This window comes from Haliaeetus albicilla, chromosome 19, assembly GCF_947461875.1.
Source record: "Haliaeetus albicilla chromosome 19, bHalAlb1.1, whole genome shotgun sequence".
Taxonomy (NCBI): Eukaryota; Metazoa; Chordata; class Aves; order Accipitriformes; family Accipitridae; genus Haliaeetus; species Haliaeetus albicilla.
Window position 1 is genome coordinate 29,070,535 of NC_091501.1, and position 21,608 is coordinate 29,092,142.

Consider the following 21,608-nt stretch of genomic DNA (forward strand, 5'->3'; position numbering starts at 1 on the left):
GCATACACAGGCAGCTAGTTGCAGCAAATTCCTGCAAGTACATGGCGTCTAATCAAATCATCTCTGTTGCAACTGGTCGCTTGTGGTGGATGCTATCAAGCAGCATCCCGTGTTGAGCTAACCATAGAACAAGAGTCCTTGCAGCAGTGGAAGGGAAATGTCTGTAGAGCAGGGAGTGGGAGACAGAAAAGAAAGAGGGGGTGCATTGGTGATGGATCACCCAGGGAGGAAGGGCAGGAGAGGGGTCACGGGGTGGCTGAGGGATGGGACAGCCATAGATGAAGGCCCCTGCCAGGCAGTGTCTATGTAGCATACAGCTTGGGGTACACAGACCATGCTGCCACTTCTGCAACAGGGGAGCAGAAATGGTGGGGGGTGATGCCAGACACCTGCCTGGAGTAATTAAGGACTGGCCCAGGTCATCTCTGCTTAAGTCAGAAGCACCTGGTGGACCCAGGTGGGGTGGATACCTGTATCCTGTGATAAGCTAATGCTTCTTACATTAAAGTTTCTTTAAAAAGGGTGGTGGATACCTGTATCCTGTGATAAGCTAATGCTTCTTACATTAAAGTTTCTTTAAAAAGGGTGGGGTAAGGTATTGTGCCTTTTTTTTCTTGTTAGGAAGACCTACCTGGCTAAGCAAACCAGCCAACAGCAGCTGTGCTGCATGTTTCCTCTTCTGAGAGCCTTTCTTCACCGAGCTATGCTTCCGTGAGCTCTCGAGCTCAACTACACTATAAACTGTACAAATTGTAATAACGTATACATTAGCAAATGGTGTCCAAAGCAAAAAAAAAAACCCAACCAACCAACCCAACCTCTTCACTTTGCTTTTACTAACCTTAATTACCATGGGATTAAACTGTCTGCGGTCAGCACCTTACCTGGTAAATCAGTATGTGGAGTTACAGAAGGTTGTGGTATGGCTGTGAGTCACCTGAGCTGAGACTCCAGCTTGGCTGAATAAATGAACATGGTCAAATTTACATTGCTAAATACTTTGTTGTGCATCTGCACCATTACTAGCCCTAGCACAAAGCCTTGGCCAGTTCCCACCGTTGCTGAGGGCCGGGGCTCCTGAGCTAAACTCACAGGCAGAGTCCGGCGCAGCCTGGGCGATATACCCTGGCTCCCAGAATAAACACCAAGCCTGCGTGACATCTCTGAGGTACCAGAGCCACTCTGGAGAACACAAATCAAACTGGCAACTGCCCCAATGTGTAACTTCCATAGTTCCAACTCCATATAGTCAAGACATTTTGATTTTCCCCTTTCCAACACTGAAAAAGCATGCATAACATCCAAAGGAGAAAGCCCAACCAGTTTTCAGAGACAGCATTCCTACAGACCTGAATAGCTTAAGAGACACACACTAGTTATAAGATACCAATTTAATGCAAAATTAAAGCTTTTCTGCTGATCTTTTATAAACCAATCAATCCTGCTGCAGTATTGGTTATGCTGTAACTTTAAACAGGGGAAAAAAAAAAAAAAAAAAACCAACCTTCCCGAACAGTTGTAGAGTCCTCATGCTCTGCACTATCGCCATAGCTGTGTGTATTTTCTATGTAAACCGCCAGAACTATCCCCTCAAACCCCTGCTACCCACAAAAAAATACAATGACACTAGCTCTTTAAAAACAACTGTATCTCAATGAACTATTTCAAAACTAAAAGGCCTCCCTTCTCCATACCCATCTACATTTGTGATTCGGCAAAAATGTCACAGTTCTCTGTATGTTTTTATTTCAGTTCACCTTTCAGCCTCCATGCCTATGCCATGGAAAAGCTGCGAACAATTCTGGCACTGATGCTGCAGCTTCTTTATGTCCTTTTTCAATGGCTGTGTAAAGAACAGCCTTTATTTCTCAGCTGTTGCAGCTGCCCCATCTTATAACTCAAATAAATAAATAATAAATAGTAAAATATGCATGAGCTTTTGAAATTATTTTTATTCTGTTAAATAAAGTGAATAAAATTACAAGAAAACTACAGGTAGAGCAGGTTTGCACTGACAGAACTATTCTGATGATAGCTATGAACAAAAAGTGAGTTTACCAGTTTGAAAACTGATCAGGTCTTCTTTCACTGGTTAACAGTGGCTGAAAGCAAGTAATAACAATTGTGCAACCCAAAAGTCTGACTTTGTCCACTGAAAGCTGGCGGAAATGAAATAAATTAGTCCATAAACGCAATCAGCTGCTAAGCTACTGAAAGCAAATTCAAAATTAAATAATTCTGCCTCCTCCAGACTTTTGCTCTCTGCTACCAGTGGTCAGGAGCTGCCCCGGCTGCCATGAAAAGCACAAACCCACCAGCATCTCCAGTGCCAGGTTTTTGTCTCCTTGGTTGATTTTCCCCCCAAGTTTTCTTTAACACCTGCCACTACCTTTTGCCACACAATGACCTGAGACAGCCACTCAGCAACAACAGGCTTTGCAGCTGGGACCAACCCTACCCCTGCCTTTTGGGCACAGCTCCAAGGCCCTCCGTAGCCTGGCACTGATCTACTTTTAAGGAGCATGTAATTAATAGGTTTCTCATATAGCCCATTTCTATCACGGGGAAGCGCTTTTCCTCTTAGTTGGGAACCAGCTCACTCCTCCAAACCAGCGTTTTTAAGCCTTAGTACTGTCCTTCACGCTAGTGCAAATCTTCTGACCAGCACCAGTACATTTTCTTTATTACAGACTCAACCTCCTACTGCAGAAAAAAAAATCTGCCACACAGTAAACAAAGGCTGTGAGTCAAATCTACCATGGCCTCCCCAAAGGCTCAGGGTGACAAAGCTTTCATCAGCTCTGGCCAAGACTTAATGTCTGGCGAACAAAATGTTCTGGAAAAATGACATGCCTTCTATAAACACATTTTTCTGGCAGGTACATCCTGTTGTTTTAAAACCTGGAGAGACTGACTCAGCCTGGCTTCTGCAGGAGCTAAGGGAATGTGATGGGTGGAGGGGAAGGTGGGAAATAAGGGGGTGGAGGGAACGGCATGCAAGAAAAGCGAGAGAGGCAGAGCTGAGCCCCACGCAGCCTCTGGTGCTGGCATGCAGAGAGCCACTGCTGTTAACCAGTGGCTTACAGAAAGTTTATGTACACATTGCCCACCTCTTTCGGTCCATTTTTTGCACCGAGGCAGTTTTCCAGCATGTCTTTTGTGGGCAGGAAGCTGTCAGTACTGGTGACAAATTGCTGTAGCGCATCCCTGCCCAACAGGCAGCATTTTTGCTCCTCCTTGGCAATGCTGTCTAGCATGACTCCTCGGATGGCCTTGGGCTTCCCTGGCACACCGAACATGATGAACAAGCCCAGGCAGTCCCGTCCCACCAAGCGGCAGAACTCCGCCAGCTTCTCAAACCTGCTCCTGTTTTGGAAGCACTCGTCTGCCAGCACGGCTTCCCGGCAGCAGTCCTCCACCGCCTCAGCGGGGCCGCCGTCGCTGCAGGAGAGCTCAGCCAGCTGTAAAGCCTGCACAGCGATCTGGAGCTTGATTTGCTTGTCAGCCCCAGACAGAGTCCAAACCCAGTCCACCCCGAACAGGGAGGACTGCTGCTTGGTCATTTTGCTGGTCGCGATACGTTCCTCCACTCCCTTTTCCACGCAGAAGCTGATGAAGTTGACCAAAAAGATCTCGCTCAGTGTGTTTGTGGCTGGCTGGAATTTGCTCTGAGGATCCACAAACCCAAGATAGTCCTTCAGCCTTTGAGATGCATGGACCACACCTTGGCTGAAGACTTCGCAGATGACCAGAGTTTGAGCCTTGTTCTCTTGGTCATCCTCGTGTGAGACCTTCTGGCCCATTTTCTGTGCAGGAGGAGGTCGTTTCCACATGCAGACTGCCTCGGGGAAGTCCCTTCCTTTTCCAGCGAAGGCTTTGTAGGTGCTGGGCTCAGCCAGACCTATTAAACATGCACATGGTTACCTGTTGCCTTCCAGATGAAGGTCATGGCAGCAGTAGAGATGAGCTCTTGGAGCAAGCTGCCGTCCGGCAGGGCAGACGGCTTTCTCCTGGGTGTGTTTCTCCACAGCTGACTGAGCAGCAACCAGCGCAACAGGCCCAGTAACTTTCACACCTACTGAATTCATCTGGGCTTGTTTTCCTTATTGTTAATTCTGGCACCATTGCTTTAGCTGATGCTATCTCATTCCAGTCTGATCTTATCTCCTTTGATCTCCTTTCTAGGACTATTACAGAGAAGCCATTTGATTGGCGCTGGGTGTTTCCTGGAGATGAAACCACCTTTTTCTTTTAATCACCCAGAGAAGGGTGCTGCTGCTGCTGTCAGTGGCATTAGTTGTGCCACGGCAATGCACACGGAATCAGTTGGACTTCTGGCTCGACGGAGAAGCTTGTGCTGTTGCTGCTTGTAACTGGGTTGTCTCAGGGAAGCTCGGACAGTCAACGCACCACCATCCACAACCATCAAACACAGCTACAAATAAACAAGCTTCCTAATCTCACAAAATCCCGTCTCCCTAGCTGTGAAAGCGGGAACATGTATTACCACTACAGCAGAAGCCAGCCCCGTTCAGCTCTGGATGTTGCTGGTGCCAAAATGCACCGCTACAGTCTCTTCATTGGCCTGGGATCCCACCCCCATTCTTAAGAAACAGGCTCTGTCCTGCTGAAAGCTGCTCTTCCTCCTCCCCTTCATTCTGAATGAGTGAAAAAAGCATCGAGGATATGTCTTTCTCTGCCCTCTTTACTCTCATTGCTCGAAACATCATTTGATATCTCTTTCCTTCTGTCTACAGCTGTTCTTGTACTCCTGCCAACCCAGAGAAACACCTTCTCAGGTGCACAGGCTGGTCAGTCCCACTGCTGCCCTTGGGTCCCTCTCTCTAAGGAACAGATCATGGCCTACATATTACGTGTCTTCTTCCACAGGTCTTCAAATGTGTCATGGGCCCATCTCCGTTCCTTCAGGACCTTCTCACAGCTATGATGAGGGAGCACGCTGCTGCTTCTCCTGTTCTCTCTCACTGTAACCCTAATTTCCTTTCTATTCAAGGGTTCCCCAGCACCTAATACTCTCTCCTTGCTGACGACTGCTCCAAATCTACTGGTAACTCAGATGATTTTGCTTCTTAGCTGCCTCAAAGAGCACCATCTTCTTCCTCCCAACTGTGGATAAAGAGGCTCAGTAGGAAAAGCTCTTGCTGCAAATGAAAATGCCAAAATACTAAAGTGAAGCATAAAGTATGCACTAAACATTCGTAAACAACAAAGTGGTGCAAGATATAAAAAGCATGCAGGTAGGGTAAGTGCAACTTCTCCCCTGAAGGGAAAGCCAGGATGCAACAATACCTGGTGGATGGGAATCAGAAGAGTCATTCCAGAAGTTATTCTGGATTACTTCTCCATTTCTAAGCATACATGTAATTTAAGCAAACTGAAAAAAGCTGGGTTTAATCTCCATAGGCTCTTGATCAATACACATCTATCTTTTCCTCATCACTGTAAATAAACAGACAACAGAAGTTTATCATACTCTAGGTTTCAAGGTGCTTATCCTCAGCGTTCCCACTGAAATGCTGAGCTGATGAACAAAACCACAGAAATGAAGGTCACAATAGGGGTTCTGCATTTTCTGGTCCCTTACCTGGGCTACGCCAGGCAAAACACTGATCATCATTTGTACCTGCACCCCAGCAACAAAATGCAGTTTGGGGAAGCTCAACTCCTGCTGGCAAAGTAGCCGGACCTCCTACAACTGCTGAGGGCTGCAAGGGCACGGGGAGGGGAATGACACCTGGGACCAGAGAGACCACTGCCCTGCACAGCAAGAAGGGCCAGAGCTGGTCCTTCCTTCAGCACCCTGCGAGGACTCCCTGAAGAGCACACACCGAGCAATGGGGAAGTGCTTTCTCATCACACCATACCAAACAACCCAAGATGGTTCAAATCTGGATCCCAGAAATATGTAAAAAGACTTGGGGTAGTTGATTTCTTAGCTGTTACCCGAGTCCTTCTGCAGGCACTATCGACAAACAAATTAATGAGTCCACAAAGAATTCTCCCTCCTTTGCCTTTTAAATAGAACAAAATGAGATTCCTAGGAAAATAAAAAGGAAGAAAGAGGATAAATTAAAAAAGAACCAGCTTCCAGAAACACTTGGCATTTTCCACAGACTTTATTGGATTTTACATGGCAATACACAGTAGTTAAGTTGCCCTCTTCAAACACGCACAAAATAAAATACCCCAACGGTATCAATTGTGTGCACCTATGCTCATGAACTTCCTGACTTTATCACTTACTTTCATATCCCACCCCCATAAAATAACCAAGGTTCAGATGATAAGCAGCTTCGAGGGGATGACCTGGCTTCCAACCACTGAATGCAGGAAAGGGTTGTTTGGAGCACAATGCTACTTACACCGGACTTAAATAAACCATCATCTGCCATTGTTGATATGCTTGCTAATAGCACTGGCCTGAAGAGAAATCGGAGAGTATTTTTTTGTGCCTATTTCAGCACATAATATTGTATCACTAGCCCTCCTTTCTTCCCCCTGTGAATATCCCATCATGTTCACTAGCCAGCACCTAGTGAGAGCTAATCTGGAGGAATAATTTTGCTCAGAAGCCTGCACCACATCTTCCCAGTACTTCTGCAGTATTTGGGAGAGCAGGGCCTTAAGCTCAACCTACGTGTAAATAATAACTGTATTGCAGAGTATTCACAGAAAGCAAGCCCTGAATTCACATCCCAAGCATCTGCACCCTAAAGCTGACAAGCAGGCATTATACAATGTAGTATTTCTGCCCAAATAAAATAGCTCAAACACCCCCAAGACTGCAGAGGAAGAAACGACAGAAAGCAAATTATTTGCAGACAGGAATTAGTCAGGAATATTGAATAAAGCACCAGTTGTGATCTGTTTGTAGACAAAATGGTAAGCAGCGCAAACCACACGTTATGGATTGTTTGCCTGGCTCCAGTTACCAAAGAGAAAATGGCAGAGCTTCATGTTATGTGTAACACAACCAGTCCACATCATATTTTTCATCTTGGTACATAAATAATAGTCTACACTGCACATCCTTCAAAGAACCAGGCTGGTAATAGCTTATCAGGTTACAATAATATAATGCTGGAATATGTCTCCAATCTACCCCAACATCTGATGGGAGCTCCCTGGAAGACCCTGAAAGAACCTTTCTTCCTTTCCTAGCTTTGTTAATAGTGTTTCAGAAATACCCACAAAGTCAATGCAAATCTACCATCCCTTGCACCATGCCAGCAATGTGTTCAAAACGGTCTCACTTCCAGCAAGGAGAGCAATGAAACGAGTGACAAACACTTGGTGAAGCAACACACCACCACAAGGAACAATTCCAGCTGTACTTTTTTTGCCTTTACAAAGCAAAGAAGCTTCATGCCATTGTGCTAAAATACATGCAACGTTCAACACCATACGAATGACCACTGTAATAAACAGAGTTACTTTTTTTTGTTTGCATTCGGCTAGTACACCTTGCAATACCGAAAGTCTGACAAAAGGTTTCCACTGGCTAGTTAGGATTTTTAAAATCTGATGATCTTCAAAAGCAGAGGAGCTGTGCTTTAAGAAAGTAAAATGATGAGCAACATGTTTGATACTTGAATTTTGGAGGAAAAGTCCCACCTTAGGTTTAATATTATGAAATAATATATTTCCTATACATTTCTCTATATAACTTTATTTTTTTTGCAACTACACCATCTTTACATCAGTCACAGCACAGAAATATCCCTTCCATATGCAGGGAGTACTCTCAACTTTAAGGAAATTTTTTAAATCACAGAAGTGTTAATAACCTTGTTTGAATGCTATAACTACTGCTGCTGGGAACAAGAAAGAAGACATTTTAAAATGTGCAGTTTCCGTGCAAGTCACTGCTAGAAGAAACATGCTTTATAATTGTTTCATCCCAAATGGAAGATCATTAAACTGTGCACTTTGTAAAAAGCACGAAAGCAAACAGTTCCAAAGGTCAGCCTGCCTTTTCCAGTAACCAGCTGGTATGCAAACTGGCATAATTTTTTTTACAACCCTCTCCCCTTCCCCCACACCTCAAACCTTCCATCATTTTATCTCACAAAATTTAAATTTTTGCTTTTATATGTACTTCATATACTTCTTTTTTCTTTTTCTTTTTTTTTTTTTTTTTAAATAAAACAGTATAAAAGAGCAACAGTCAAGAGCTACTGGGGAGTTTATGCAAGGCATGGATGACTAAAATCCTACACTGGATACCGTAGGAAGGGCAGAACTGGTATCTGTGCCGAACAAATGCACTTGAAAAAGAGCAGTCGCATCTTTTTTCAGCTGAGAGTCTAGAGAAAGGTGATGCACGATATCTACAGATGCAATACTTCTACCTAACATCATCTGTTCTTTTGAAACAGTATAAATGATTATCTGAGGCTGTGAATAAGCAAAAGGAGCACTATCATACCACGTAAATTTAAATGCAACACTCAGAAACGTATCACCAGTTTGTACATTAAATATAGTAAAAACAATTACCATTCACCAGTGTCTGGGTGTTTCTTATGGCAACTTTGGAGTAGGCACCTTTTTTTTTTCTCCTTTTTTTTCTAAAAATTCTCCACCCCCCAATGTTACTTCTAACAAACAGAAGCAAGAGCAATGTAATGTACATGATCTGCTGCCCGTCATGTATAATGATGACGTTTCTTGTACATAGGAAAATGAGCCTTTGTCAGCGCCTGGTGGTGACTGTCACACGTTGGAGTCCTCATCTGTTATACTGGTGCTAGGAGAGCGAGTTGCAAAGTCTTTAAACATTTCATCTTCTTTCAGCATGTGCTAGAAAGGAAAGGAGGGAAGAGTCAAGGTTCAGGCCCTCACAACTAAAATCAGGCAGCTGTGATGGTCCAGGCACACCGCCATTGGCCCTGCAGCCACCACGTTGTTCTGCTGAGGACGTTTTTCACCCATGCTGTGGAAAACGAGCTCACTGCTGTCCGCTGGCCCAAACGGCTCGGGGAGCACGGGCTGGGGCTGAGCTTCCACCCACAAAATGTGCCACAACCCTCAGCTGGCAACTCGCCGCCCAAGGGCAAGCCCCCGGCCTGGAGCCGGGTGCCCCACGCTCGGCCCCCCTGGAGGGTGCGGAGCCAGCGAGGAATCGCTGGTGACCGCTGGCCACCACTCCCAGCTGGGGCAACCTCTGCGCCAGGATGGGCGGGCATCTTCCTGAACCGCTGATTTTTCTTTTCCCCTCTGTCCTGTACAAAAACCAAAGGACCTCAGTGGACGCCTAGTTCTGATGAGGCTTCGCTGTTACCCACAATTTGCACAGTATTTTATATGCTCTAGCCCTCAGAGACCGGTGGCGCTTCGCTCTATCCAAAGACTAGGTCCCGCTATGCACTGAAATCGATCAAAGCAATTGCCCCCAAAACTACAAACCTCAGCTGTTTGACAGAGCCAGTAATAGCAAACGAAAGTTGTACTTAGTGTATTTGTATTAAATAGCATCACTGTTTAATACTAGCAACTGCCAAGGGTTTTATACCCATCTTACATAAATAGAGATCTTATTCCACAGACCCCACTTTTAAGCCTTACTGTCAAGTTGTTGATGCCTTCAGAAAATGCTCCTATTTGCCTCACTGTCCCTTCTGAATCTTCCATCTACAAAAGACAGATAATGAATAATGAATCAATAATAAATTCATTGTAAGCCACAACAGAGTGGCAATTAAATGCAGCACATAAGTAACTGCTTGATTACACCTGACGTGGTCAGAGCAAGGGAGGAGCGTGCCCTGTTGGGAGAGGACAGTTATGCCAGAGTAGGTCCTAAAGGCACTGCATTCACAGCTTGAACCTCCTTGGGCCAAGAGACACTTTTGTTAGTAATGCTATGTGACTGCAAGAAGGCAGGACCTTCACAGGCCAAAGCAAAATGAAGGCTTCCCTGGAAAAAGGAAGGTTTTCCATCGAACCTGACAGCACAGTCAAGGACTCCAAACTGCTAGAACTGGCTTACCTGCTCCAGCCTGTCCAAATCATCATCATCATATACTCGGATATCCAGGCCGGGCTTAAAACCCTTCTTCGACCCACTTCCAGATGCCCGCCCCAGCTCCATAGGACACACATACTCTTCCACATCATCTTGCTTCTTCTTCCTCAGGCTCCCAAAATTGCTGAAGGCAAGTTTCTTTGGCTTACGAGTGAGGAGAAAATTTACAAGAAAGAGAATCAGCAAAGGATTAACAGATCTCTCACTCTTGCACTGGTGTTTCAATGATAAAGGGTCAAAACCCCACTTCTCTCCTTAACAAAGATCTTCTGAATAGCTGTATTTCATGATAATTGCATCTGAAAGAACAAGATGTGTGCCCTCATTCTACCATTGTTAAGACAACACCATTTAAAGGATCCCAAATAAAATCAGAATCCCACTACATTAAACCATGAGCATATGAACAGTAAGAGACAGTCTCCCTCCCAAACATTTTATAGTACAGACAGAAGGATGACACACAAGACTGCTACCTCTTGTCCGTGCATTTGAGAGGCTGAGGTGTGGTATGTTCATGGTAGACCCAAGTGTCAAACCCAGGTCTGCTGAGTCCTGCTCTCATGCTTCTTTCATTAGCAGCCATCCCCTTTTCTCAGACCTTACTGAACTGCCCTCCAAACATGGATAAAACCAGCACACTGGAGATCGAAATGTCTGCCTGGAAGCTCATGCACTGACTCAGAACAAGTGACCTACCTTTACTTTGGCTGTTGCTGTTAAGAGGACATAGTCTGGGGACTCCATGGCTTCGCGCTTCTGCTGCTGGGCCTCCTGCCCAATGAGGAGGTTGAAATGAGTCGCCAAGTGCCGTCTCAGTAGCGTCTTGTTTGGTGGGATGTTCAGCAGCTGTGCCATGGTTTCTACATTGAAACGAGGCTCTAAAACCTATTAATCAAATCACAGAGAACCCAGCTGAAGCCAGTACTGTCTGATGAGGTCTCAAGGACATCAACAGGCACATCTATCTTGGTCACTTCCTAGGGTTGCTTTGGGGTTTTTGTTGGTTTTTGAGAGGAAACATACAACAAAGAGGGAGAAAAGAGAGTTACCTAGTTAAAGGATTCATAAAATGCTACCTTCAGGCTTTCCTTCTTGAGTTATAAACAGAAACGAATTGGCAGGTAAGAAGAAAGGAACAGATAAATCCACCCTTAACTCATGTAATGTGTGAAGCTGCCACAAAATGTTTACCCACATCCTCTTTAATTCTGGAAAACGTAGCCAGAGGAATGATGGAAAATAAACAGACATAAAATGTTTGCAGCAGCGAGATACCTCTTAATCACCACAACAAACTTCTACAAGTGTAAGTCCCTTGTCTGGAGTATCTGATGCTAGAGCAATTAAAAACAATCCTGCTTTGACATTGAAATCACAAATTTTACAAAAGTAACAGGCCTTCCTCACAAAATAAAAACATATCCAGGTCTAGAAAGGAAGACAGTGGCTGTTTAACAGCATGATAGCAGCGTACAGCATTGTAGGACAGAGGGTGGAAAATGCCATACCTAAATTAAATTGTGCGGGGAATACAGGTAATCAAACCCATTGCTACCCACACTAATGCTGCCTGACATTCATGTCCTTTGAACTGTAGGGTAATAAATTTTAATAGCGACTTCTTATTAAGCAGAATTAGAAGATAAGGTGTGTGCAGCAAAGATAATGCCAGAACTTTGCTCGAGCGACTCTCAGCCATATTTTTTTTAGGAAAATGGAACAAGCCAGCCTAAAACCTTACCATCAGTCCCCCATGCACACCGCTCCCCCGCAGGTTAGGTGCATACTCTGCCAGATCAACGGAGCGTAACCACTCCATCACACGATGATTGGTCCACTGGGTGACCTCAGAAGGTGTGACATTATTCTGCGAACAGGAGGAATAGGCAGTTAAGGAGACTTCCCAACGCAGCTGTGCCAGCCCCAGTCTTTACTGAAACAAACCTCTCCTGCCCTTAATGAATGCAAGCCCACTTTGCACTTGAGAAAAAGCTCTTTTTTGGATTGCTACCTTGCAGCAATACCAATGTGGAGATGGGTCTGGACAGTGGGCGGGTCTGTATTATGCTTCACATCATTTGATTATCCTGCTGTGCACTAGGACTACTTGCAATTTCTACAAGTAGAACTGAAAATTTAGCTAGCTCCATGAGCCACTGTGCTTTTCTTGCAGGTATGCATCGTGAATCTAAATCCAAAAGTATGGGTTGCTTCATCATCCATTGCTCTATCCAGCATATGCTGCTTCCAAAACAAACTGATGGCAGTCTCCTGTCTGGTAACAGGGCCAAACTCCTTTCACACAGAAAATCTTGACACAGCCATCAATTTTCCAGAGAGTTACACAAGACTCACAGCAACAGTGCACTGAGTTCAAGATGATTTAAGTTCCAGACAGCACATCAGAGACTAGGCCAAAACAGCCAGCTGTTGGCTAGGAAGATAAGCAGGAGACTTGGCAAAGGGGACATGAGTCTGGGGCCATGGCAGGTGGAGGAAAGAAAGCAGTGTTCCAGGTAGTGATAGCAGAGCATGAGACCGGAAGAACAATATGAGAAAAAGGAAACCGAAAATGAAACAGAATGAAATAGGAAGGAAGAGACAGGAGCAGATAGCAGAGCAGGATTAATCAGAAACACCAGGGCAAAAACCCCAGAGGATTCCTCTTCACAGCTTCATCTTAAAGCAGTACCTCATCAGATGGCCTCCTGCGCAGACAGTTGGGCTCAAAGTTGTTTATTCTCAAAACCTGAATGGCTCTTTTGATACTGAGGTGGTGGAGGACACTGACAACTTTCAAGGACAGCAAATCATCCTGTCAAAGAGGAAGGGGGAGTTAATAAACACAAATGTACTTATTGGTGGAACCAGCACCTGACTGGAGGAGAGTGCTTCAGACCCTGACTTAAAAGGGCATATCTAACACATTAAGGGGTAAGATTTTAATATGAGAGATACATGATTAACGTCAAACCACCTGTCCCAAAATAAAATCTTCCCATGTTGCACTGTACTAGCTCCTGAGTGATGTTCTTCACGTAGGCTACAGAGCTTAGTACAAGAAACCTGGGATAACAAGGAGGGGAGAGGGTGAGATGACACATCCTCAGCGATCTGATTACAGCCAGGACAGTTTTCCAAACACAGTGCATCAGACTCACCTGGCATTCGCATTTAATCCTGCCAAAAGTTTTAGTACCACAAATGTCCAGCTAAAAGTTTAGCTGAAAACAATAAATTACCCTGAAAATTGAGGCATTCTGTATGACTAGAATGAAAAAAAAGAGGGAAGGAGAAAAATACAATGTTGTGTCAGGCTGGTCTCCCACAACAGCAAACGCTGAATGTTTTTTAGAATACTTGTCACAAGTGATGGAATGATGGAAAGGGTGACTATACCCAGGCTGCGGAGGGGCTCACCTTAAGCCTCCTTGGCCCCAGCTCACCATCACTTTGTAGCTCCTACCTTGTGCAGGCACCCGCTACGGTCTGAGGAAGGAGGGCAGGTGGGCCAGGAGCACCAGTTCCCCCTCACGTGTGCCAAAGGAGCACGCTGGATACGCAGGCAGCCTGCGGCTTGGCTCTGTGATGAGGCACCACGAGGCAACCTGGCCGCACACTTTACAACGCACCATTTTCAGCATGGGATAAGCCACTTCTCACACATTGCAGGGCAAGAGCCTGCAAAGGCACGGCCACGCTCCTCCCTGCAATGCATCAGTGATTCTAACAAAAGCAGCGGGTTCTCCCTCCAAAAGCTCAATCCTGGCCATGTCTAGCCCCAGAAATTTAGCATTTCAAACCCCAAATAATCAGATTCTCCCTGATTTAGGGAGCCCAGCCATGAAAAGCTTGTAAGGAGGACTATGTGACAGGCCCAGCTAGACTTCCCAGCTTGCTTGCTGCTGCTGTCGCTCCAGAGGAGTGCTACGAAAGAAAAACCTCCCCTGCGCTGCAACTAGGGTCACATGCTGCGGGACTTGCACTCCTGCCAAAGTAGGCTCTTCAGTTGTAATTCAGTCCTAACTGTGCCATTAAGTGTCTCAAAGTCCAGTTCTCTGCTGGTGCAAGTTGGCTGACTTAGATAAATTTATGCGTCCTTGTGCCAGGGTTAACGTGGCTTCATATGTTTTAGTATTACTTATGTGTTATGAATATTAGACTTTATTTTGTCGGAACATTTATGACTAGATTTTTTGCTTACCTGAACGTTTCATTGCGTTCGGCTAACCTTATGATGAATCTAAGAGTAGAGTTTCTATGTCATGGTTTGCTATTTTATTCATTATAAAATAACAAATATTTGCTATTATTTATTTTGAGTCAGGGTAACTTCACGAGATTTTTAAAAGTATTACTTTCATACTTTGCATACAGTTGTATTTAGTTGGTCATTTACACTGAATCTGTTGTTATAATTTGATGGTTAAACTCTGTCTAAAAATATCCCTAGTGATCTACAATTAAAGGGAAGTGACAGGAAGAATACCTTTTTAAAAGGCAAAGCTTCTGCTACACATCCCTTCTCTGCCCACCTCTCACTTTTCTTTCTTTTTTAATACAAAAAAGACTGACTGTTTAAAAATACAAGTTCCCTTACATTACAGCCTATGCTGCGTCTCATCTGTATTCAATTCTCATCCAGTTAATACAGTGGTAGCAAAGTCTCTCAACACAAGACCAAGCTCAATGGAGCTTACTGGCATCAGATCTCCAAGACTTAAGAACCAGAAGAAATAAACTGCCTCCTACTTTTATATTAATGTCTGAACTCAAAAGAACTGAAGGAAACAAACACCAAACCCCACTACACAAGCAGTGAGTATTTAACATTTGACTGAAATGGAGTCAACAGCAAAGTCATGCCAGGTAGCTGAGGCATGTCAGTTCTGGGCAGCAGCTGCAGTTCCTCAGCAGCGCCGTGCTTGTCTTACAGGAGGAGAGTTAGATGGATCAACCCTCGGCTTTCTCCCGGTGCGACTGTAAAGCCTATATAAAATACATGCAAATATGGCATAAAAAGGTAACTTTTATTCTGCCCATGGCATGGCTCATGAGAGAAAAGGAGTGTGATCGATTTCCTCTTTGTTATACAGAAGGAATTAATATTAGCGATGCTTAGTTTGCACTTTTGTCTCCGGAGAAGAACAAAGGTCTTATTTCATCTTACCTGAGACCTTACACAAAGGAAACCTGCTGGGTTGACTTCACCTGACCAGCAGTAAAGTGGGGAGCCGACGCTGGTGCTAAGCATTTTGAAATACATTATGCAAAAGCTGTTAAATGTAGCCTGTTTTCAAACAAGTTGGTTCTTAAAACTGCAGTTTTCTTCAAAGGAAATTGCCTGGGTTTTCTTCACCTAAGCATCCACATGAATAGGTAAGCACACCGAATGTTTGCTCACTGAAGAAAAAAATTCCACCTATTTCTATTAATTAATAACAACCTGAACAGCAAAGGCCCAGCTGCCTGAACTGTGACCACAGAATTTGCACTTTTGTGGACGTGCAAATGCTGCCTGAGCACATCAGTGTCATACACAACTGTTAAGCACAAGAATGCCCATTTCTCACGCATGACTCTGGGCTCTTGCTTATTATGTTTGCTCTTCCACCTTAAGATAATATCTTTAAAGCTGGAAAAAATATAGGAAATACTTGCAGGTGAGTAGTAGTATCAGGCCTTCTGTTTTCTATAGGTTACAGCTATTAGCATTAGCTTAACACAGGACACCCACTACAGTTTCAAGGGGTTCTTTAAACACTGCAATGAAGCGCACAGACAAATATGCCATTCCGGCGTATCCTTTTAGCAGTACCAATGCCTCTGACACTAACCTCCCTCAGCCTTCTCCCTACAAGCACCCAGAAAATTTGCAGACCTGATTCATGAGCCATTCCACAGCTTTGAAATTATCGTCAGGAAGTCCAATGGGACACACAAGATGTTTAGCTGTTGGAGAGAAGTCTGTACTTTTGGTACATTGCATGTGCATAGGAGTAGCCTCTACGATGCTGCAAAAGCGACTAAGAGCAAGCTCCAACTTTAGCTTCCTTTCAGTAGATTTAGTCACCTGGGGCAAAACTCACAGGCAGAGATGGCGACCATGTGGCACTTCTACGTTCCTCTTTAAAACTTCCAACACAAGCCCAGAGTAATGCACACATGGTCTGCTGGCTTCCAGGCAGGCACCGACTTTCTGCTCTAGGAAGCTACAAGCCAGATCACCGTGATCCAGCTCTCTGGCTCTTTGCAGCCACTGGACCCCCCCAAGATGCCCGTCTGGTCCTGCTCTTCCCGGACAGACAGAATGGCTGTCTGAGACCCAAGAGCTGCCCAAGCAGCCGCAGAGCCCCTTGGGCACCCCACTTGTGGGGCCAGCTGGCATTTGGCCAGCGGGAGGGCTGAGGGGAAGAGAGGTAGCAATGGTGGTGCCTCCTCCCCAGCCGCAGCCAGCTGTCTCCTGGGACCAGATGCTGCCTGGACCCCTCTTCCCCCCGACATATAGCAGGGGCAAGGAGCGCATTTGGGGCTGGGGCTGTTGCCAGGAAAGGCTTGGGGGCAGCTGAGAGGAGGTGAACGTGGGAAGGGGAGAAGGCTGTTCACAGAAGTGCGTGGTAGGACACGGCTGCTTGTGCTGTGGGGTGCACAAAAGGTTGCTGTCACTGGCAAATTGACCCAAAGGGAGCAGGAGGGACAGGGAGGCTGGGATTGAGAGGTTGGAGGGTGTTATGTGCATTTAATATCTAAGCATAGTGAAAGCAGGTCTCTCTAGTCTCACCTGGTCTTTACTGAGCTATATGGAGGTATGCCAGCGTGCATTAAAGTGGGGAGAAACCAAGAACATGAAAAAGATGTCAGGAAAAGAAAAGCCTTTGACTCACCACGCTCATGTAATGGAGCATTCGGCCATCCACCTTTCCTTCATCAAACTGGGTCTTATACTGGGGGAGGCCAATGTCATCCAGCCACCCTAAGGCAGAGACAGACACTCATGTTAGTGTGGTAGCCAAGTTACCTAGGACCAGTTAGTGTTCTTCCCATTTTCTCTGAGCCCCAAATTAGCCATGATTAGGAACCCCTACCTAAAGGTACTGCTTCAGTATGTAATAAAAATCTTACTGGTAACCCAGTGGTAATCCAGTTTTCCATGATTGTTTTCCTCTTCAGATCCGAGTGCCTGCAGAGCAAGCTGAAGCTTCTTCCGATGCAATGGGTGCTTTATCCCAAGCTCCTGTGAAAGGAATGAAGCAGCAAACCTAGAGACAATACTGTATTTTATTTCTCCCTCTGCTGAATTACAAATGGTTTGAGTCACACTGCACACAGCACTTGCTGGTGACTTGGCAGGTGTATTTTCTATTTGCTGAATATCAGCATCATTTTAGCACATGTTCAGCACTAGGGAAAGATCCACTCACTGTGGTGGATTAATTTCAAAACGTGGTGGATTCCAAAGTGCATAAAAATGTCAGCCACAATATTCTCATATCAGGTTAAAAAAATCCCACAATATAAACCATGTTAGCGTTCAGAAAAATACTTGATGGGATTACTTCCTTCCCTCCCACTTAGGCAGGTAAGGTTAAAAGAATTATTTAGTTAAGAGCATATGAAGGTCCCAGGAATTACTGAAATTTAATAACGCTTTCAAATGCATAACACCATCCCCAATTTAGGTGCAAGTGCAGCCATTCCAGGATCTCTTCAATCCCCTATACAATTTCACCAGTGCTTTCTAGTTAATGGTACCTCTGATAACACTATTACAAGCCAGTATGTTCATATGATAGTTTTCTTATTCCAATTGTAGTATAACCACAACTTTGAATCAGCTTACTGCCTAATTGAGAAAATGAGCTTACTATTTGGTGAGGAGAGGGATTTTTTAAAAGCTGAAAATTCAAATGTTAGCCAATACTGTGGGTTCAAAGCATAAACTGAATCAACTTTTTTTCTGTTTCTAGTTTTAGAAAAAAGACAAAAAAATTAATGATTTAAGACAAACAGACTGATCACCCTGTGTGTAACAAGTCCTCACTCCTCTCTGTGTAAACTGGGCAGAAAATACCATCAGACCAAATGAGCAGCTTTTTACACCCTTCTCACACAGGCATAAAGAGTGTACCATATATAAGTGCTAATGAATCAGGGCTACAAACCCATGATAATGAGGCACTCTCGCATGCATATTTTTAGAAAGTGGCATAGCCGATTAATATGTCCATGCTTAATGAAGTTAAATCACATATTTGTAATTACTAGTTTCATTACAGAGCATTATATTTCTATGAAACTTCCACTAAAAAGAAATGGATTTGGCATCACTGCAGATGACAATATTTTAAACACTCGTCTTGTTTATGTTTTTATTTTTACTGGGTACACCTTACAGACATGATTTACATGCATAGAAGTAGCAGGTTTTTTGTATGTTTAACTGAAAGCAGTGTTTCCAGTGTTTCTCACCTTTTCCAGATCCTGCTGAGAAGCCTGCAGAAGTGTTTGCCCGGACAGTATCCAGTGTTTGCCATTACTTATGTACGAGCCTAGCCCTTGGTCCTGGAGCCAGCTGCAAACCTGCTCCTTCGTCCACTTTGCAAATGGCATGTCCAGCTCACTACAGATTTTACCAAAGAAAGACTGATAAATCCTGTGCCTCAAATTATACATAACAATAAAACCAAAACCTAAGGCTAATTTATGAGTATTTTGTGGAAGTTGGGACAATCGCCGGGGGAGAATGTGCATCACGGTTGGCTGTTAGGTGAGCCTCGTGAGGAAGAGGGTGTCTCTACTTCTGAACTGTTAGCACCATGAAGTGCTCATTGCTGCTGATCTCCTGCTGCTATCATAATAACCACGGTCTATGAATGCTACTGAGAGCCACCTCTGCCACCTAGCGTGACTAAAACTCTGAAGTGAGACCATAAAATTTCACTTCAGCCTTTAATCCCCAGAAGCGCGGCAGGAAACGTACCAGAGGAATATCCGTCATTGCCACGTGAAGGCTCACGCCTTGCTCCACATGGCCCCACGGCTGCACCCCTATGAAGCCATGACCGAGGAAGGCTCCGCTCAGCAGCAGGACCCCACGACCCAACCACCCTCAGCCCTGCAAAGACCATCCATCCATCTCTCAAAGGAGGAAACAGCCTGGATCTGCAGGTTTCCATTTGCCAGGAGAGGGGACGTTTTGTTTCTGCACGGTGCTTCTCCTTTGGACCCCATACTCGACCAGAGCTGCCAGGAAGGCAAGCACCAGCCCGCTCCGCACCACTCGTCTTACTTGTGAGACTGCCCCAGGTCTCGAGACCAGCCCAGTCGTGGCCCAGCAGTTGCTCTTGTCCCTCCTCTTTTGAACTCTGTCTCGGACATGTCATCTGGGTTGAAGGTGGTAGACTGACTTCTTTTAAGTCTAGTTTAAAGGAAGAAAGCATATTCACATTTGGCTAAGGAAAAGGCATGCTGCTACTACTGCAACCAATATAGGCAAGATCTCCTACAGGGTTTGTAGCTCTTCTTCTACCTGCCACTGACCTACTGTTAGCTCTCTCAAATGCCACCCTGGCTCCTGGTCTTGAGACAGAAAACCATGGAGCCACATGTTGGAGGGGGAAACAGGGAAGATGTATTTATTCCCAGCAACCCCCCGCGCAAGCCCCAGCTCTGGAGAACGGTCATTTTGTATCTTTTACTTACTTTCCAAATAACTTCTTGATCCCCCTGGCCTTTTTCTTGGAATCCGGAGAAGGTGGTGTCATCTGTAGACTATCCATTTCTTTTGGGCGAGGGGGCAAGCCAGCCAGATCCAAGTGATCTGCAGATCCCTTCTCTGTTTCAGCTATTAGAAAACAAAAGCCCCATCAAGACCCACTTGTGCAGGACTGTACAGACACACTCCTGAACTTGGGAATGACTCTTGCTAAAATTATTGAGAGCCACCATGTTAAGAAAATGGGGCAGAGAGGGATGGGAAAATCCAGGAGAGACAACACATGTTGCTCCTTCATGGGCCTGACTGGGAACACTCCAATGCAATGAATGCTCTGCGCCAGTTAAGTGCCTTGCATGCAAGGTGGGCAAAAAACACCTCGTGAATCAATCAGTGAATTAAATCCCAAGTTTACTGTTCTGCAGGGATTGCTCCTACAGTCCTTTCACAGACAGAGCCAAGGCACATGGATGCCCAGAAACAATTCAGTGCAATGGCAGGGAACCAAAAGAGGAGTCCCCAAAGCACAGAAAAATAAATAATTTCCCTGCAGGCATCTTTCCTAATAACCCACAGTTTTCCATAAGTTCCCCATCCAGGAAGTTCCAGCAACAAATAACTCCTGCCCCAGGAGCAGGAGGGCCCTCTTCCCCTCGCTTCTGCAAATTGTGGAACATTTTGTTCCTCTGCAGAGAAACACCATGGAGTTTAGGCTCTGTCTGAACTGGATCTTCTGAGTGATGCACAAAGCATCTCTGATTAGAGACCCTGAACATTACCACCCACTCTAAAAGCACTGAATCTTTGATCTGTAGCTGTTGTTTTCTATGACAACAAACCTGAGGGCTCCTGTCCCCAAAAGGGAAGTTGTCACAAAAGCTAAACTAACAAAGAAGAAAACTATTTTAAGATCATTTAAAAAGAAAACTGAAAGAATTGCAATATCTACTAGACTACGTAAGCAGAGATGTGTCAGCAAGTGCCAGATAGCTGAATAAAACTACCACAGGGAGTTTACGCCACTTACTTGCTGGGGAACAGTATCAGCATGAGCCTGTTCAGATGAAGCAACCGTGGCAAGGCAGCCTGCAGCAGGCTGACAGTCAGGCCTGTAACCACTTTTACCATCTTTTAACATGGCTGTGTAATTAGATGACCATCATTTGTTTTTGAAATTGACTCTCAGAGTTCCAGGAGAAAAGCAAACAAGTTAGGTAAATCAAGGTAGAGCATATATTGCTGGGACATATGGTCTCAAGTCACAGAGTTAATGCTGAGGTGGCCACAATGTGCCACAAACAGCAACAAACTGCAGGCTTTGCCAGCCTATCTTTCTGCTGGGCAAAGTTTAAATGATTCAGCCAGAATACACCTGAACATGTCCCATTTTCCATCAATACTTTAGATGTTAAACCTTGCAGTGAAGCAACAAGGTCACGTAAAAGATTATTTCCAGGCACTTTGGTTTGACCACTATCAAATATGGGATCCTGCCAGTGAGAGACAACACTAATGTCAAACCAGGCTTTTGCGGTTGTGGTTTTTGCTTTACTTGTACAAGAAAAAGTGCTAGCTTAGAAAAAACACATTTAAAGAGCATTCTAGAGAGAGAATACCAGGACAAGGTTGGGTGCATTAGTAGCAGAGATTTGCGGGTATTGCAACATTTGCTCCTTGTACCTCACTCCTTTTCATGCACTGACACAACCCCATAAAACAGCCAACATTTAAGTTGCACAGGCAACCGAGAGGACCCAGAGCACTTTGTCAGTGAGGGGCACACCGGGTGGCTGCACAACCACCCCAGCTGACACAGCTCTGCTTGCTAAGGCAAGACCCTGC

The 21,608-nt window shown here is 44.9% G+C and overlaps 2 protein-coding genes across 17 annotated transcripts in view; both read right to left on the minus strand.

Annotated features, from left to right (window-relative positions):
• Window positions 1–1,664: 1,664 nt before the first annotated feature.
• Window positions 1,665–5,986, minus strand: REP15 (RAB15 effector protein). Its single transcript, XM_069807011.1, has one exon. It carries the CDS (start codon window positions 3,831–3,833, stop codon window positions 3,081–3,083), a length of 753 nt encoding a protein of 250 aa, XP_069663112.1. The 5' UTR covers window positions 3,834–5,986; the 3' UTR covers window positions 1,665–3,080.
• Window positions 5,987–6,118: 132 nt separating this feature from the next.
• The window catches only part of PPFIBP1 (PPFIA binding protein 1), a 117,753-nt gene continuing 102,263 nt past the window's right edge, over window positions 6,119–21,608 (minus strand). For all 16 annotated transcript variants that reach the window (XM_069807010.1, XM_069807006.1, XM_069807005.1 and 13 more), the window contains 11 exons: window positions 19,754–19,895; window positions 19,341–19,469; window positions 18,521–18,671; window positions 17,174–17,285; window positions 16,936–17,024; window positions 12,744–12,866; window positions 11,793–11,918; window positions 10,748–10,936; window positions 10,013–10,192; window positions 9,589–9,654; window positions 6,119–8,823 (listed from right to left, as the gene is read on the minus strand). In XM_069807010.1, the coding sequence (XP_069663111.1) occupies window positions 8,737–8,823; window positions 9,589–9,654; window positions 10,013–10,192; window positions 10,748–10,936; window positions 11,793–11,918; window positions 12,744–12,866; window positions 16,936–17,024; window positions 17,174–17,285; window positions 18,521–18,671; window positions 19,341–19,469; window positions 19,754–19,895 (1,394 nt within the window). In that variant the 3' untranslated portion in view covers window positions 6,119–8,736. The remainder of the gene's footprint in view (window positions 8,824–9,588; window positions 9,655–10,012; window positions 10,193–10,747; window positions 10,937–11,792; window positions 11,919–12,743; window positions 12,867–16,935; window positions 17,025–17,173; window positions 17,286–18,520; window positions 18,672–19,340; window positions 19,470–19,753; window positions 19,896–21,608) is intronic.

Coding starts and splice junctions, on each gene's coding strand:
- REP15 (XM_069807011.1), bottom strand. CDS start 3,833: ATGTGGAAACGACCTCCTCCTGCACAGAAAATGGGCCAGAAGGTCTCA.